The 16,614-nt window shown below is 46.3% G+C and overlaps 1 protein-coding gene across 1 annotated transcript in view; it reads right to left on the bottom strand.

Annotated features, from left to right (window-relative positions):
• The window catches only part of LOC311320254 (phospholipid-transporting ATPase ABCA1), a gene marked incomplete at both ends in the record, with an annotated part of 445,813 nt that overhangs the window by 283,474 nt on the left and 145,725 nt on the right, over positions 1–16,614 (bottom strand). Inside the window, 2 exons of the mRNA XM_084451987.1 lie at positions 13,514–13,703; positions 15,383–15,481. Coding sequence (XP_084308113.1) covers positions 13,514–13,703; positions 15,383–15,481 — 289 coding nt within the window. The remainder of the gene's footprint in view (positions 1–13,513; positions 13,704–15,382; positions 15,482–16,614) is intronic.

Genomic DNA, 16,614 nt, shown 5'->3' with positions numbered 1-16,614 from the left:
GGCAAGAACGTGGCGTTGGTGGTCGTAGACATGTACAGTAAGTGGGTGGAGGCTTACCCAATGAAACGGGAGACAGCACGAGGAGTGGCTGAGGCACTGTGCAGAGGTTGGTTCCCCACATTTGGCTTACCCAAGAAAATCTCCTCAGACAACGGCAGCCCGTTCGTCAGTGAGATACTGGCACACGCCACACAACTGTTGGGAATAGGGCTCAAAACACACTGTAGCTATCACCCACAGTCGACAGGACAGGTAGAAAGATCCAATGGAACCCTCAAGAGCAGGCTCGCCAAACTCGTGTCTGAAACCGGTCAGAATTGGGTCAAGTGCCTGCCCCTCGCTCTGCTGTCCATGAGAACCACGCCAAGGTCAGGGACACCTCTAACACCTTTTGAATGCATGTTTGGCCGTCCCCCATACACAGGAGCAGACCCACCAGCGGACCTGGTACCACCACCCAATGCATGTGAATTCGCTGTATTCGCTGTATTCGCTAAACAATTCTCTGTCATCAGATCCACTCTCACAGCCCAGGCATACGACCCGAGCCACCCTGGGGGCCGACGCCACCGAAATGATCCTGCTGCAGGACGAAGAAGCCACCCTGTCCCCGGCCCAAAAGAAGGCCTGGGATCTCCAGAAGTACCACGAGGATAACCCCAAGGCGATCCTCCAGTAACAGGCAAGATCTGAACATACACATACACCTCCAGACACTGATAACTGACATACACCCCACACGGGGACCTCCTGACTGAAGGTAGACACGAGAGCCGTGGCCCCAGTCCAGGCGAGCAACAACCACCTCCCCACCATGACAGGCCAGCTGGTAGTCATGCAAGGGTTGAGCACCGGATAGGACTCTTGGAGTCCTGAAGACACCAAAACATGAGCTGTTTCATTCTTCTGCTGTTTTGCTATATTTTAAGTTACAGTACAGTAACCACCGCGTGGAGTATTAAAGTTTTGCGTTTGTACCCTATCGGGGCTTTTTACCATGTTTTACAATTATTTTCTTACAATGCCATTTGGCTGTTCTTAGACCCCTCTTAGAATTGATATGCTATTATAGCTCTTTGTAAGACAAGTAAGGGTAACCATAGAATGATCCATAGTATGGATCAAAGGGGGGAAATGTGGGAGGTACTATTTGATAAAGTATTATTTCAACTGTTTAGAACTAACCTACCTTATTTGGGTTCTAGTTCCGCTCATACTGCGCATGTGCTTGACCTTAAGCCACCTTTGAGTGTAATGTATCGAGGCATCGACAGCATCGTGTGATTAGAACTGAATGTCAGCAGTTTGTACTTTTCCAGAACACATAGTACGCATGAAAAGTTGTTATACATTTGTGTTCCAGTAGCAGATAAGTTGACTGCCAAGGTCACACAACCTGCAACGAAAGAGCCTTCGAAAGCTCCAGACCCCTTGAAAACCTAAAAAAAGCCTGCCAAAGTTGCAGTAAATGTAACTAACAGGGAACACCCTAATCACATCGGCTGAATGGAAAACGAAACTAGTGAGCTCATAGGACTAGCACTAGACAAAAGTTTCAACCAATCGGGTACTAACATCTGTAGTCACGCACCAATGTATTGTGTGGAATAGCATATATTAGAGCGTCCCGACATCAGTCGGCGCGCTTGCTCAGATACGCTTGTGTCTCTGTGTAACCGTCCCTTTGCTGCAATTGTAAGGTAATAAAGTAAGTTTCTTTTACTCTATTCTGTTATATTTCGTGTCCTCATTTGACAAGGTTGTGTGATTGTGTTGGTCCTTGGGAGGAGAACCCTGTGGTACTGGTGAATTCAATCTGAAGTGTTATAATAGTACTTTGTGAGTGTCCGAAGGTCATAGGTCAACTGAGTCCAGCCACCACAATCTCTTACACATGGGCCTATACAATACTTGCACAATCTACTTTGGACGTTAAATCCAACCATCTATCAATCAAACTAGCGAATTCAATCCAACACCTGTGGCCGGTCATGGCAAAGCACCCGCTAACGTAGGCTACCCTCCTCCCTCACGATCCAGGGCTAGGAAACCGGTCCATCCAGTTTATTTGAATATAAAATAATTTTTTGGGGGGGGGTTACAATAGTCTAGTCCAGGTTCGCTGGCGAGTGGCGAGCTAGTCAGATGGCGCATGCATGTGTGGACATTGTAGGCCGATTCTGTAAAACCTAAAGAATAAAAGTAGGCTACGTTCAACATTCATTGGAGTGGTCCAGTTGGATAGGCTAGTCTAATCTAAATAAATTGAGGACCTGTATTTTCAGTGTTTGCTGGTAGCGAATGCCACAGACAGACAGGGAGGAAATCTATTCGTTTCATTGTTTCATTGTTTGTGCTCTGTATGCACAAGATAGTTAATGTTCGGATAAAATTGGCAGTAGGGCGGGAAAAAACCCTATCAAAGGCCAAGATTAGAAGGGATTTGAAGATGTAATTGGTCATTTTAAATGGGCCTACTTTATCTTTTGATGCCTATTTGAACGGACTGTATCGATCAATGCAATGACTCTCCATGTTTTTCAGTTTTACCCTTTTCATCAATAAAACATCATTTTTACAACCATGTAGCTATACACGAGTTGATGCGCTCTGCTCTTACGCACGGTTGAGGCGGCAGCTCAAATACACTTCGCACATATCCTCTGCTATAGCCTCTCACAGACAGTTATGGTGCACTTCATGCATTGGTAGACAGTTCTGTTCTTGCTGCAGCTTGTCTTCACCATGCAGGTATTTTGGTGGGGGTATTCTTCTGTGGACACTGCGAGGGGCGCCGCCGGTGGCTGTTTGGACGCCAGAGCGCGCAGCTCCTCAGCCAACTGGAGGATGTCGCGTCTGGGGAGGCTCTGCGTCTCTCCACCATTCCCCAGCGAGTCCAAGCTCCCCCAATGAATAATACTTATATATAATAGCCTACGTAGCGCGAAACTGTGCATATAATAGGCTGTAGCCAGCACGAAACTGCGCATTCCCTATAGCCGTTCATGGAACGGCTGGCGGCCGGTATAAACAAATAAAAACATACACGATATTTTCTTATTTGAATGATCTTGAATATATATATATTCAAGATCATTCAAATAACAAAATATTGTGTATATTGTGCATGTGAACGCACTCACTGTCAAACCTGCCGCTATCTATGCACAAGATAGTTAATGTCCGGATATGATTGGCAATGAGTGATCTTTACTCATCATTACTATGTCAATTTTGTATGGATCCACAAGTCGATCAAGCTTATTTTTTCTTTGTATCGTGCTGAAGCCATATAGTCTACTGCGCTCAGACTTGGCTACATTAGCTGGTGCCCCGTCTTCAAATTTACTTCCGGGGTTTACGAGTAGCCTACCAGTTGAATGCGTTCCAGAAACAAAACGCAAAACCCTCACGTTCACCACATCTTTACTAACAAATATATTTACAATACTGTTATTTTGCGCATTTAACCTAACAGCTACCACGTCTTGACCCAACGTCAGTTACCGAGATAGATAGGCTACTGTAGGCCTAGATATAGGTGTTCATAATAATTAAATGACATCCAGATGGAGAAAACCTGAGAACAAGGTAATAACAATTAAACGTTATTTGTATAGCACCTTTCATACAGATAAATTCAGCTCAAAGTGCTTTACAACAGAGCATTTAAATTAAAGAATGTGAAACTTAATGATGCTTCATTCGTAGACTATAGGAGAAAAACACTGAGCCCAGCCTGCTAAATCTACTCAAAGACGCCACCTGGCGGTGGTGCATCACTAAAACGAAATAACACCCGTCTGAAATCCCACAAGATTTCCAACGGGATTTCCCTGCCAAATACCGCGAAGGTGAAATGCTGCAGCATGTGACATTTCTAACTTCCCACATCTGTAAGTAATCATGTACATCATGGTGCAAAAAAGAAAACAAAATGGAGAGTAAAATACTCAAAATTCTAACCTTGACCAATCGCTTTATCTCTTCTCTATCTGACACAGGGCAGCAACAAACACTATTGAGCAACGCTAACCCTACTGACTGGGTTCAAAACACATTTGGCTACATTTTCAACCGTAAACAAGAATGCTGTATCTATCTGTAGGAGTGGTCAGGGGGAGGAACTCTGAACCCCATTAGAGTGGGTGTTGGAGTGCTAATTAGTCCCGCTTCAGTGTATGAATTGGCAACACAATTAGGCATCCATTCTCCAACGTGTGCTCATAACACACACACACACAATTACACTGACACACACAATTACACTGACACACACAATTACACTGACACACACACATACCACCCTTTCAAGCCTGCGGTATTTGCTTTTAGCTATGCGTATACGTCGACAGTACCATGCGTCTCCTGCGTGGCTACCACGCGTTTCCTGCATTCATTTGAAACGCCGGCTGCACTTGACTGTGCAGGTCATCAGAAGAACTATTAACAACACTGATATAGCTATGTTTACTCCCCAACACCATCTCATGATGCCTCTGGTGTCCCATTTCAGTAGCTCTCCTGATTATTATCTGGATCACACACTGTATGTGTGTATACGTGTGACACCACACACACTGCACGTGTACTGTACAGTATGCCATTGAACCACATGGCTGGGCACACACAAACAAACACACACACACACACACAGGCAAAAAAGGGAGAGGCAGTTGTAGCAATCAAATCTGGGAAATGAGCTGGCTTACGCTCCAGCGTCGGAGAGAGGCTGAGATAGGAGATGGCACCGTGTTGGTATTAATCTCAGTGGCGTCTGTATCTGGGCGAACCTCAAAGACAACATTGAAATTCTACCTGGCTCAAACAAACGCCATCTTGTGCATTGCAGAGCTGTCTCTCACGCTGAATACAAATGCAGGCTAGCTACAAAGTGTCAAACAAACAAATCTTGTTTTGAGTCGTCTCCTCAGATGTGTTGTGTGATGATCAGGTTAATTATCTTTAAAATAACACACAAACTGAAATGCCTGAATGTGCCTGAGAAGGACTTCCAGGCAGCAGGAAGTTGGACGGGGAGGTGTGTGTGTGTGTGTGTGTTTCTGTCCGTTTGAAGTGTCTCCGTCTGCCTGCCTGTGTGAGCGTGTGCACTGTCATGGGCAGGGTGGCTGTGTGTGGACAAAAAATGCTGTCGTACAACCAAATGTTGATCTCCGGAGCCCAGCACATTGCCGTCCGACACTAGTGTCTAGTCACAGCAAGGGGATGACCCAATAAAGAGCATCGCGAAAACACACAGCTGCTCAGACTATTCCCTCCCGGCCATCAGATATTGCCTCGGCAGCCATCTTTGAAAATCAACGGTGGAGATATCATCAGCCTGCCAGACCCCCGCTGCAGGAAAACAGATTACAGTGGCTCATCCACCATCTGCCTCATCCCACAGCCTTCCGCGACCTTTTGTTTTCCCCACACCAGGGCTGCGAGCATCGCTTTGGACAGGTCATTTTACACTAAAATGGATCTCGCGGGGCGGAAGCCAAAATGACAAATCAACAGCGCCTCTTGGAGTCGAGTTGTGGCGAGCTATTTCGTTCCATCTGCCGAACTCGGGAAGAGGCTGCAGAGATCGCGGTGGGGCTAATATTTCTGATTTCAAAAGCTTTCGAAAGCTTTACTATAATTGCAGATACAGGAGATTTGTGAGCGATTGCACTCATTGTTAAGACAATGCACTGGACTTAAGAGACCATGAAAATTCCTTATTTGTAAATAGCTTTCCATTAATGGTAAAGGCTTTGGATAGTAAAAGGTTCTCCCTTTGTTGTCCGTCTGTCACAAACAGTATCATAATATATACATTTAGCTACCCTTTTAATTACCTCCGCCCCAGCAACAGCTGGGTGAGAAGTAATGTTTTCGGTGGCGTGTGTTGGCTGGTTGGTGGAGGCGTGTAGCATGGACCAACTTAGAATCCATGACATTTTGGAGCAGATCCGACCTGAAGAGGGCGCCACAGAGCCGCCCAAACATGACCTTGGTATTGAAGCAGCCATATCTCGACATGGAAAGGTCACAGAGACACAGGGTTTGGACTGGCATAAAGCTCTCCACCTAGCAAATGCAGCAATGCCACATCCTGCTCACATGCACATGCGTGGCACAGAGAACCATAAAATGCATTCATGGGCGGAGGTCTGTGCTCACCGAGCACCATTTCTAGTTAACAATGCACTTTGTTACATGTCCTATGTGGTCACACATCTCTCCCCTGGACTCAGGAAGCAACCTATCAGGACCTATCAGGAGGGTGAATGAGCAGTCAAGGAGAAAGCAGCAGCACAGCCATCCCTCCGATCCCCAGCCCTTCCAGGGGAGGAGACATCCAGGTCCTAAATCACCATTTACCTGCACAAGAACCCAGCCTTCACGCCGAGAGCTGGTTCACACGGCGAGCCCGACTGCAGTATGCTGTCCCCTATTCTCTTAAAAACAACTCCCACTCGTGCCGCACACAACTAGCAATGTGAGGAGCAGGGGTGCTTATTTCTCTGATGGATCATCGGGCCGAGGAGAGTCACTCGCGAACAGAGACTTAGAGCGATCTCGGCGTGACAGCGACATCGGCCGTTATGGAGGACAAACGAACGCAGCCCGGCGGCTTTATCTATTCATTTGCACGCGCCGGCGCCTTCATCTGCGAAGGTTAAATATCACTTTTTAACGAGATAATACCTCGAGAATTGATAACAGGCTTACTGTTGCATGCCATTTCCATGGAAACAATGATTCCTTACTTCCTCCCCTGGCTTTTGAATCGGTGCGCCCCCCCCCTCTCTCACACACACACACACACACGCACACACACACACACACACACACACACTTGGGTCCCCACCCCCCAACACTCTCCCTTCCTTTTCTGTAGTTTTTCAAGGGCATATTGGCAGGATAGAAGCATAGAAGATAAAAAAGAATGTAGTAGGAAGTCTGTTGGAGGTGTCATGGTTTATTCAACAGGGAAGCCTTTCCAGGTCAAAGGGAATGTATTCTAGCTGGTGTTCTGGGCGTGTGTCGGTGGTCTGACGTTGAGAGACACATCAATTTAATCCCCCTCTTGCAGCACCAACACATACTATAGGTTAGCACAGGTGATGAATGAATGCTGTGTGTGTGCGTGCGTGCGTGTGTCCATGTGTGTGTGTGTGTGTGTGTGTGTGTGTGTGTGTGTGTGTGTGTGTGAGAGAGAGTGTGATGTGTATATTTGCGGCTTTGCAAATGTCTATTGCCTGTTTGTGTATGTGTGCGTATGTACTGAAGGGTCTTAGGGTGGGCTTCACCTTGCAAGGGGGCACATCTATCTCTATCTTTATATATATACAGTAGGACCCCACTTATCCGAACCCAACGGGACCGAAGGTCGTTCGTATCTCTGAAATGTCCGGATGACTGAAACATATGTTAAAATGCACCAAATTTAATATGTGGTATACTTGTTTCATATAGACTCTTAATAGACCGATAAATACCCTTAATTACTTGTAAAAATGCATCAAAATTGCAATCAAATAGCCAACTAAACTCATATAGCCTAGCCTATAATAGACCTACAGTAGCCTATAATAAAATAACCGAATTTCCACTTGAGTGCTTTGATCAAATACAGTACTTTATTCTCAAATGAGGCGAACGCTGCATCGATAGGCTACTGTATTCGCAGAACAAAATGGTATAGCCTAAAAACAACCCAACATTAGAACAATTAGAGCAAATGATAATCAAGAAATAAATAAATGAAATGAAAGACAAGTTGTCGTGTCTTAGGCTATTAGCCTAAAATAAAGTCTCTAAAACAACCGATGTAGGTTAACGTGGCCTAGGCTGTAGGCTATTATTTAACAAATACAGTAGGTCTAGTAGGCTAATCTACATGCCAACAACACGTCTGTGTTCCTGAAGTCCATTAACTGGGAACGAAAAATGACTCGCTGCTCCTCTGCTTCAGGTTGCTGACGTGCTTTCTGGCTACCAAGGAATGCAGCTCTCGCGCAGCAGACTCGTTTGCGCTCGACATTAGAAGAAATTAAACGTGACAGTAGGCTACAGCCTACAGGCAACATGTAGGTCTACATACAGTTCTGTTTTTATTCACAGTAGGATACAGTACTGTAATGAAAATCCCACCAGTAACCAGATAGCAGACTAAAAAAAAAAAAAATTTGTTAAGCCTGTCCGGTAGACCGGGAGGTTCGGATCTCTGAAGTTCGGATGAGTGGGGTCCTACTGTATATATATGTTACGGTCAATGTGAGAAAACGGGGAATGTGAGCTTTTCCCGGTTATTGCGCACATTCCCCGACCTCGCGGGGAATGTAGGAGAAACATGTGCGTTTCTCACATCTCCCGGGTAATGTGCACATTCCCCGACCTTGCGGGAGATGTGAGAAATTGGTTAGTATTTCTCACATCTCCCGTACGGTCGGAGATTGTGCACATTAACCGGGAAATGCTTACAATTCCCGACCTTGCGGTAAATCTAGGAAAGCGCAACCGTATGCAAAACCTCTGCGCAGCCGTGTGGTGGGAGAGGGCTTATGTGACGCCTCAGATGGCGTGCACCATAAGAGGCACCCACGGTAGTTGGGCTAACGTTACTGGCGCACACCTGTGAGAGATCTTTTGTCTTTTCGTCTGTCTTTCGGCTAGCTAACGTGTAGGGTTCCTTTGGAGGTTCCCACCTTCCTGTTGTTGCAATGTTCCTTTTGCGTTTGTTAACTTGATCACCAGTGTAGGCCTATCCTCCTAATACTACTTACACTGTGTGCAGCATAGGTTATATTACTGTTCAAGGTCCCCACAGACTGTTATTAACTGTAGGGGAGGACCGGGACGAATGAAACACTTTTTGGTTTGATCAGATTTACACAGAAATTAATAAAGATGGAGATTACATTTTTCATGACAAACAACTTGTAGGCCTACATGTCCTTTACTAACCTATTAGTTGTAAGTTTCGTTCTGTGGTGTAACAGTTCAATTCAAGACTGCCGAGAACAGAAGATGTGCATTGGTTCTCTTGTCCCTGCCGTGCGGGGCGAGTGAAACAGATGAGTGGGACGAGTGAAACAGTGAGATTGTTTTGCTTATTGTGTTGCGTAGCCTCGCGGCTTGTAGGCTAATTATCTTAACTTTCAACACGTATAATTAGACCCAATTTAATGTTTCCATTAATGCAATTGATGCTATGTATTCGAAAACCATGGGCAAAATGTCAAGCGCCTCTCATTCTAAGCGCACGAGCCCTCTCCCACCACCCGGCTGCGCAGAGGTTTTGCATACGGTTGGACTTTCCTAGATTTACCGCAAGGTCGGGAATTGTAAGCATTTCCCGGTTAATGTGCACAATCCCCGACCGTACGGGAGATGTGAGAAATACTAACCAATTTCTCACATCTCCCGCAAGGTCGGGGAATGTGCACATTACCCGGGAGATGTGAGAAACGCACATGTTTCTCCTACATTCCCCGCGAGGTCGGGGAATGTGCGCAATAACCGGGAAAAGCTCACATTCACCGTTTTCTCACATTGACCGTAACATATATATATATATATATATAAATGTGTGTGTGTGTGTTATACGTATGTATATATATATATATATATACACACACACCCACAGTATATACAGGCCCTCCACGTTCCATGCCCTTCACATTCCAGTTCTTATGCCCTCACTGCCCTGTCGGTCGACAAGTAACAAATAACCACCAATGACACACTTGAGTGGCTGAACTGATGGGTCATTTAAACTGATAAAGGACAATGCAGTCGCTGTCCAATGTTGTGCCCATGCAAAATGTCCCTTGTATATCACATGTATAACAACATTTACCAAACTCTTTACCCTTGAACCATAAATAATCTATATTACTGTTTGAACAACACCGAGCTGCTTAACACATTGTTGCACAAACACATTTTGTGCAAATATCATCCCAACGTCAAGAGCTTCAGTTCAGGGGGGGGAAAAACATATAGAAAAAGATAGACAGGAAATGTTGAGGCAATGGGAAAGAGAAAAAAAGATGGTGTGGGATTAGAGAGGAAGAGAAAAAGATGAACGGACAGACTGACATCTGCGCAGACTTCCACAGTCAAGACTCACGTCTCCCAAAAACCGGCACTTGGAAAACACAGGAAATACCTTGACAGCACTGTCGAGAGTAACGTGTCTGCGAAGGGAAAGGTCACTTAAAGGGCAGTCTTTTTGTCCAGCTGTCACGACAAGCAACCCCTAATACTGCCGCCCCTCCATCGCCTGGTCTGATTTGTGTCTTTGCGGGGCTCCCAGTGAGACTTCCACAAGCTCAACAAGCCGCTACATATATCTGTATAGAGCCAGAACCTATACAACATGTGATACCCACTGCTGAAAAGGCTGTCGACTGAAGAAGGGAGGAGAGCAGAGGAGGGAAAGGGAAAGAAGAGAAGGGGATGAGAAGAGAGGGAGATGAGCAGGCCGTCCTCAGAATGGCTAATTTCGCAACACAGTGTGGGGCTCCGCTTGGCGGACGTCATTGGCTTTCGGAGTGCCTCTTCTTAGCCTGAGAGGGCTCATCACACACACACACACACACGCATGCGTGCACACACACAGACGCACAGAAACCCCCCCCCCCACACACACACACACACACACACACACACATGCATGCATGCCCAGACACAAACAACACACACCTGAATGGAGCTACTCACAATAAATCTGCCAGGAACTGACTCTTGAGACCCCTTTTAGTAATCCGAAGGGAACATTCAAGAGAACGTAATCTGAAGGGAACATTCAAGAGAACGTAATCTGAAGGGAACATTCAAGAGTACGTAATCTGAAGGGAACATTCAAGAGAACGTAATCTGAAGGGAACATTCAAGAGAACGTAATCTGAAGGGAACATTCAAGAGAACGTAATATGAAGGGAACATTCAAGAGAACGTAATCTGAAGGGAACATTCAAGAGAACGTAATCTGAAGGGAACATTCAAGAGAAAGTTCAAGGCGTTACAGTTATACATCACATTTTGCCTTCCGAGATGATGTCATATCAAAAGAAGAAACCAAGTATGGAAAACTGTCACGCCTGTCCCGAGTTTCACAGAAAATCTAAGCGGATTTGACAGTTTGTTTGTAAACTGGGTCTGTCCTATTTATGACTCATACTTCCAACTTCTCCTACGCAAGGAAAAGTACTGTAGACTATATTTGCAACTAGAAACTTTGTCTGTGAAGTACCTCCTGGTACCATGATTTGAATGTATCAAACTTTCTTTCAGAACTTCTAGTTTTTAACGTCTTGCCATCTGCAGTCCTAAGGTATAGAGTTGCCATGCAGGACACAGTAAACACAGTTTGCAGCAACTGTATACACATTTTCTGGCCTCAGTGCTTTGAAGACTAACCTCATCAAACGTTTCTCCACCATCATAACTGTCCATCAAATGACCCTCCACAGACTCTTCTCTGGTTGATTCTTTCTAGAGACTTCTCCCACATCCTCCCTCTCCCTTCCTCTCCTCTCCCTTCATCTCCTCTCCTCTCCTCTCTGCAGAAACATCTAACAGAATAACCATCTGTCTCTAATGCTGCAGGACAAATGTGAGGCCAGACACAAAGAAGCCCCAGAAATGTCCCTCGTCGAAAGAATCGGAATTCCCAGACACTCGGGTCATCCAACACGTGACGTTGTCTTTAAGGAGCGCAGTCAAATTCTGGGAACTAATGTCATTTTTGTTTGTAATGTGGGTGGGATATTGATATCCTATTCCCAGGTTGGCCTCCGAGATTGTGTTTAGTCACCGCCAAGAAAGACGAAAAGGGACCTGTCTAGCCAGACTACCGGATAATAGCTGTCGCGCAAACTGAATCCATCTTTTATTGGTTGAGAGACAGCAGGGAAACTTTGGAGGTCATACTGAACTTTGCGAGCAATGAATTAATTAAAAGGAGAAAGTTGTTTTTGTGCTAAAGTAACCTGCCAGCCTCAATCACAAAAACACACTCAAGGCTTCCATGAGACTTTAGAATTTATAACTGGACTGATTGATTCTAAATTAGTGAACACTTTGTATAATACAAGTTCAACTAACACTTGGCACTGGTATTGAATCTCTCGTCAGACGATAACAATGTATTCTCAAAGCTTACATACTTCAGCACAGCCTACTTAGCGTGGTCTATAGCTCATCTTACACAAGCGTGACTGTCAAACAGCCTAATCAGGTAACATGTGACCTAAAGCGCAATCAATATTGGGCCTAAAATGGAACTCCAGCTCTACAGCTCTTGTTTTGGATATCAATTAATCTCAGAAGGAGGATGGGGATGGTGTTCGAGGGATGGGAGAAATCCACAGCAAACACCACAAGCCATTTCCAATAAAAGGACGTTGGAGAGTGTCTCCCACAGCAGCTGCTTCTGTGTTTGTGTGTGAGTGTGTTTGTGTGGGTGTGTGTGGTATGTGTATATGGATGGGGGATAGAGACCAGGCGAGCCTCCAATCTCATCGATCCCCCCCAGCCAGGATGATGTCTCCTGGGGTCAGCTGGGGAACATTCACCCCTCCCTGCTCTGGCCCGTGTATGTTGTTAGGGTAATGGCCTATAAAACACCAGCATTGATTTGAAGGGAGGGCGGAGGGACATGCGAACCGCCATGTTAGAGCAAGGAGCGGGAGGAGGCTTTGCTAGCTCAGCGCTAACCTGGGCAGTTCTTCTGAAGAGGGATTGGCTAACGGGATGCTGAAAAGGCGGAGGGTAAGCACAGTACCGCATGACCCCGAATACATTTTTTTCTCCCCAAGACCGGCCACCTTTTTAAGCCAGGAGGATATCAGACCGCCGAACATGGATGCAATAAAGGAATGTCCCCAACTAAACACATACATTTTTCTTCCGTGGCATAGCTACTGTAGATCTGTGCACTCTGCTTGACCCTTGTAATGTCGTTCATTTAGATAATGGTCGGACCTTAATATCCTGCCCTCTCCATCCATCGGATTGGACTGAATGGCAATGTTGACAGATTACAGCGGAGAAAGAATAGAGTATGCATGTCAGCCAAACGGTACCTCTTTGGGATGTAACGGGTTGCCAGGTTTGGAGAAAGAAATCCATATTACAAGCACAGATCTTTTATCAGCGCCACTGAGTGACCTGAGCGGGATGGGGTTGCCAGGTTTGCATTTGAATTCAGCAAGCAGAGGCGAACGTTCGTGGCGTGTCTTTGAACGGTTAAGTTTGAATGGAAAGCTCTTCTGTGATCAACGATGATTTTCTGGTGATATATTTTGGAGGTAGTCCAGCTAGTCCAACCTAATTTAACATTGGTTAGAAGTAAATGGGCCTCCGGTATTCAATTCATTCATTCAATCATACAATTACATTTCCCTCAGTCCAGTGTCTATTTTTGTTCACAGCAAACTACTTTCTCAGACCTTCACTTACTGTATGTTTGGGAATGTTTGAATTTGAGCGCACCCCATGTTTGTGTACCAACCTGAGGAGGGGGGAGGCCCCCGGCGCCCGGGGGGCAGTCTGGCAGCATGATGGTGCGTCTGGGCGTGCTGCACTGACAGGCCGGGGAGGGGTCAGCCATGGTCCAGTTCCCGTTGAGGAAGACGTCGCTGACGGACTGATCCACGGAGGGCGTGAACCAATCGGAGGCGGTGGCAGCACACGGAAGCCCCCTGGAGAAGAATAAAGGGGTAAACAGTGAGTAAGACACTCTCAATAGAGTCTCAATAACCTCTAAAGCAATGGGGGAAAAAATAAAAAATAAAAAACACTCGAGCTTGTGATTAAGTGATAAAACTAAATGCACGTAAACAGCACGTTTTTAATACAGAGAGGTTGCCGTGCCAACACTCACACATCTGGCACAAGACTCGTACTCTCAGCCTCTGGCTCAGGGTCAAATATCAGCCGTCTGTCCAGAGAAACGTAACGTGGTGCATGCAAGCGCACATGTGTGTGTGTGATGAGATAAATCTCATGCCAGGCTGTTTGGTAAAAGCTGGCAACCCTGCATGTAGGCTACACACAAGTTGTGTTGTAGATTCATTATTTTGCTCTTTTTCAAGGGAAAAAAACATTATTTTACTGCCTTATTTCATATTGCAGTCATTGTAATTTGCTTGATGATATAAGTTGAACCTGAAGATGTGATTGTCAGTTTGTACTGTATCAGGGATGCTGCCACCATTGACAACTATACAGTATTCTAACGCCTACTGTACAGAGATATGACAACCACAGTCAGCTTCAGGGCCTCTAAATGGATGGATATAGAAAGTGTGGTGAAACAAATAGAATCCATCCATCCATCCATCCATCCATCCATCTTCATCTGCTTATCCGGGGTCGGGTCGCGGAGGCAGCAGCTCCAGCAGGGGGCCCCAGACATCCCTTTCCCTAGCGGCATCAACCAGCTCTGCCTGGGGAATCTTTAGCCACTCACAGACCAGTGCGGAGATGTAGTCCCGCCACCTAGTCCTGGGTCTACCCCGCGGCCTCCTCCCAGCTGGACACGCCTGGAACACCTCCCTAGGGAGGTGCCCAGGAGGCATCCTCACTAGATTCCCGAACCACCTCAACTGGCTCCTTTCGACGCAAAGGAGCAGCGGCTCTACTCCCGAGTCTCTCCCGGATGACTGAACTTCTCACCCGATCTCTCAGGGAGACCCCAGCCACCCTCCGGAGAAAACTCATTTCGGCCGCTTGTATCCGTGATCTCGTTCTTTCGGTCATGACCCATCCTTCATGACCATAGGTGAGGGTGGGGATGAAGATAGGCCGGTAGATCGAGAGCTTTGCCTTTTGGCTCAGCTCTCTTTCGTCACAACAGTGCGGTAAAGCGACTGCAGAACCGCACCAGCTGCTCCCATTCTCCAGCCAAACTCCCTCTCCATGGTTCCCTCACTCGTGAACAAGACCCCCAGATACTTGAACTCCTTCACTTGGGGTAAGGACAAATAGAATGATACAGTAAATAATTAATTATTTTCGGCGAAGGTACAGAGTAAAAGCCTCAAGCCGTATGTAATGAATATTTGAGGAATGTGTTCTCCACTGCGTTAAAATGGTGCTTAGAATGTGCTAGAAACCAACTGTCGCACCACGAATCATGTTGCCATATCTTTGTTTGGCCAGGATAACTTGTCATTATGTACCGTAACTGAACAGGAGAAATATATTCCTTGCTAATGCTCGCCATGTATGAATCGTCTTTCAGAAATTGTATTACAATATGTTTGGCATTCTCCTCCACAGATCTGAAAAACCAGTCACTGTTTTGGCACACACATGCGCACGCACGTACACGCATGCACACACACAAGGTTTTGTCAATGTCGCCTGCCATACTCACGGTATGGGGTCTCCCATCATGCAGCGAGTTCCAAACCCAGGGTTGTTCACCAGGGACTCTGCCACGCGGGACACCTCCAGGTCATCCGGCCCGTCATTGCTGTGACCACATTCATCCTCGTTAGTCAACATTATTCCTTACAGATGGCCTAATGATGAACAAAATCCAAAAGTGAATATCTGTCCAGTCTTTTAATTACCCCCCCCCCCCCCCCCCCTTTCTACCGGATGCCGACCAGATTGAGCACACAGCCTGAGAAAATATGCATGACAATTGTTGATGCAAACCAGGGCTGAAGTCCAGGCTGAAGATCACGCGCTCACCTCTCCCTGGAGCTAACAGGAGCTGTGGTTCGGGAGCCCCTGAGTGTGCAGAAGCGCAGATAGCCGTAAGCGTGGGTGATCAAGTGTGCCGTAGCATTGATTAGATCAGGGAGGGCCCCGGCTCCTGGTTTCAGAGCCGGTTAGATGATCATTAGAGCCTGATCCGTCTCGACGCGCTGCGCTGGCGGTGCCCGCAAAGGAAATGAGATACATGGCACATCTGCATGGCAGCAGCGCATCTAAAGTGCGGCTGGAGGCCGAGGCGAAGGGCTGCTGGTTTTTAGCCTAATCGAGGATGAGAGAAAAATCATTGTGGCTTCGCAGCCATTCGGCAGAGGAAAGTGGGATCTCTTGCGTTTCCAACATGCAATCAACCAAAGTGTGCGTGGAATGTGTGTCAACACTCTTAACAGGAAGTGTGTATTACAGGGCATGCAGGCATGCGTTGGTGCCAGCAGGAGAGAGTTCTCTCATCAAACGTGAGTTTGCAGTAAGTGCATACTCTATACAGTACTGTGCGTGCACAGAGCCCTTCAATGCAAAGCACACACCTGAGGAGCAGAAAGGTGCAATTTCTTCAGAATCAGTGTACAGTATACATCATGTCTGCCCTTTACCATAAGTGTTCTTCAAGGGGTTGGGATGCTGTGATTCGTAGAAATGGTGGCTGGGCTCCAGGTGTGGTCAAGGCTGGCCGCTAGGATTAACGCAATGTTCACAGGCTCATTCAGTCTCTCCCATGAAGGTCAACCTTTCATTTCCTTAGCCAGCAGCAAGAGCAATCGAAGTGGCTCGATTGTAAAAATGGATTATGTGCAGCCGTCTGTTCTGCCATTAACAGTGTCTTGATTTCCACTTGTAATAAACCATAATAAACCTGTTGGCTATACAGGTTCTACTGAAATGGAA

The sequence above is a fragment of the Borostomias antarcticus genome (genome assembly GCF_949987555.1).
Source record: "Borostomias antarcticus genome assembly, chromosome: 17".
Classification (NCBI taxonomy): Eukaryota; Metazoa; Chordata; class Actinopteri; order Stomiiformes; family Stomiidae; genus Borostomias; species Borostomias antarcticus.
The sequence above is the reverse complement of the archived record's forward strand: the minus strand, read 5'-3'. Positions and strand labels throughout refer to the sequence as shown.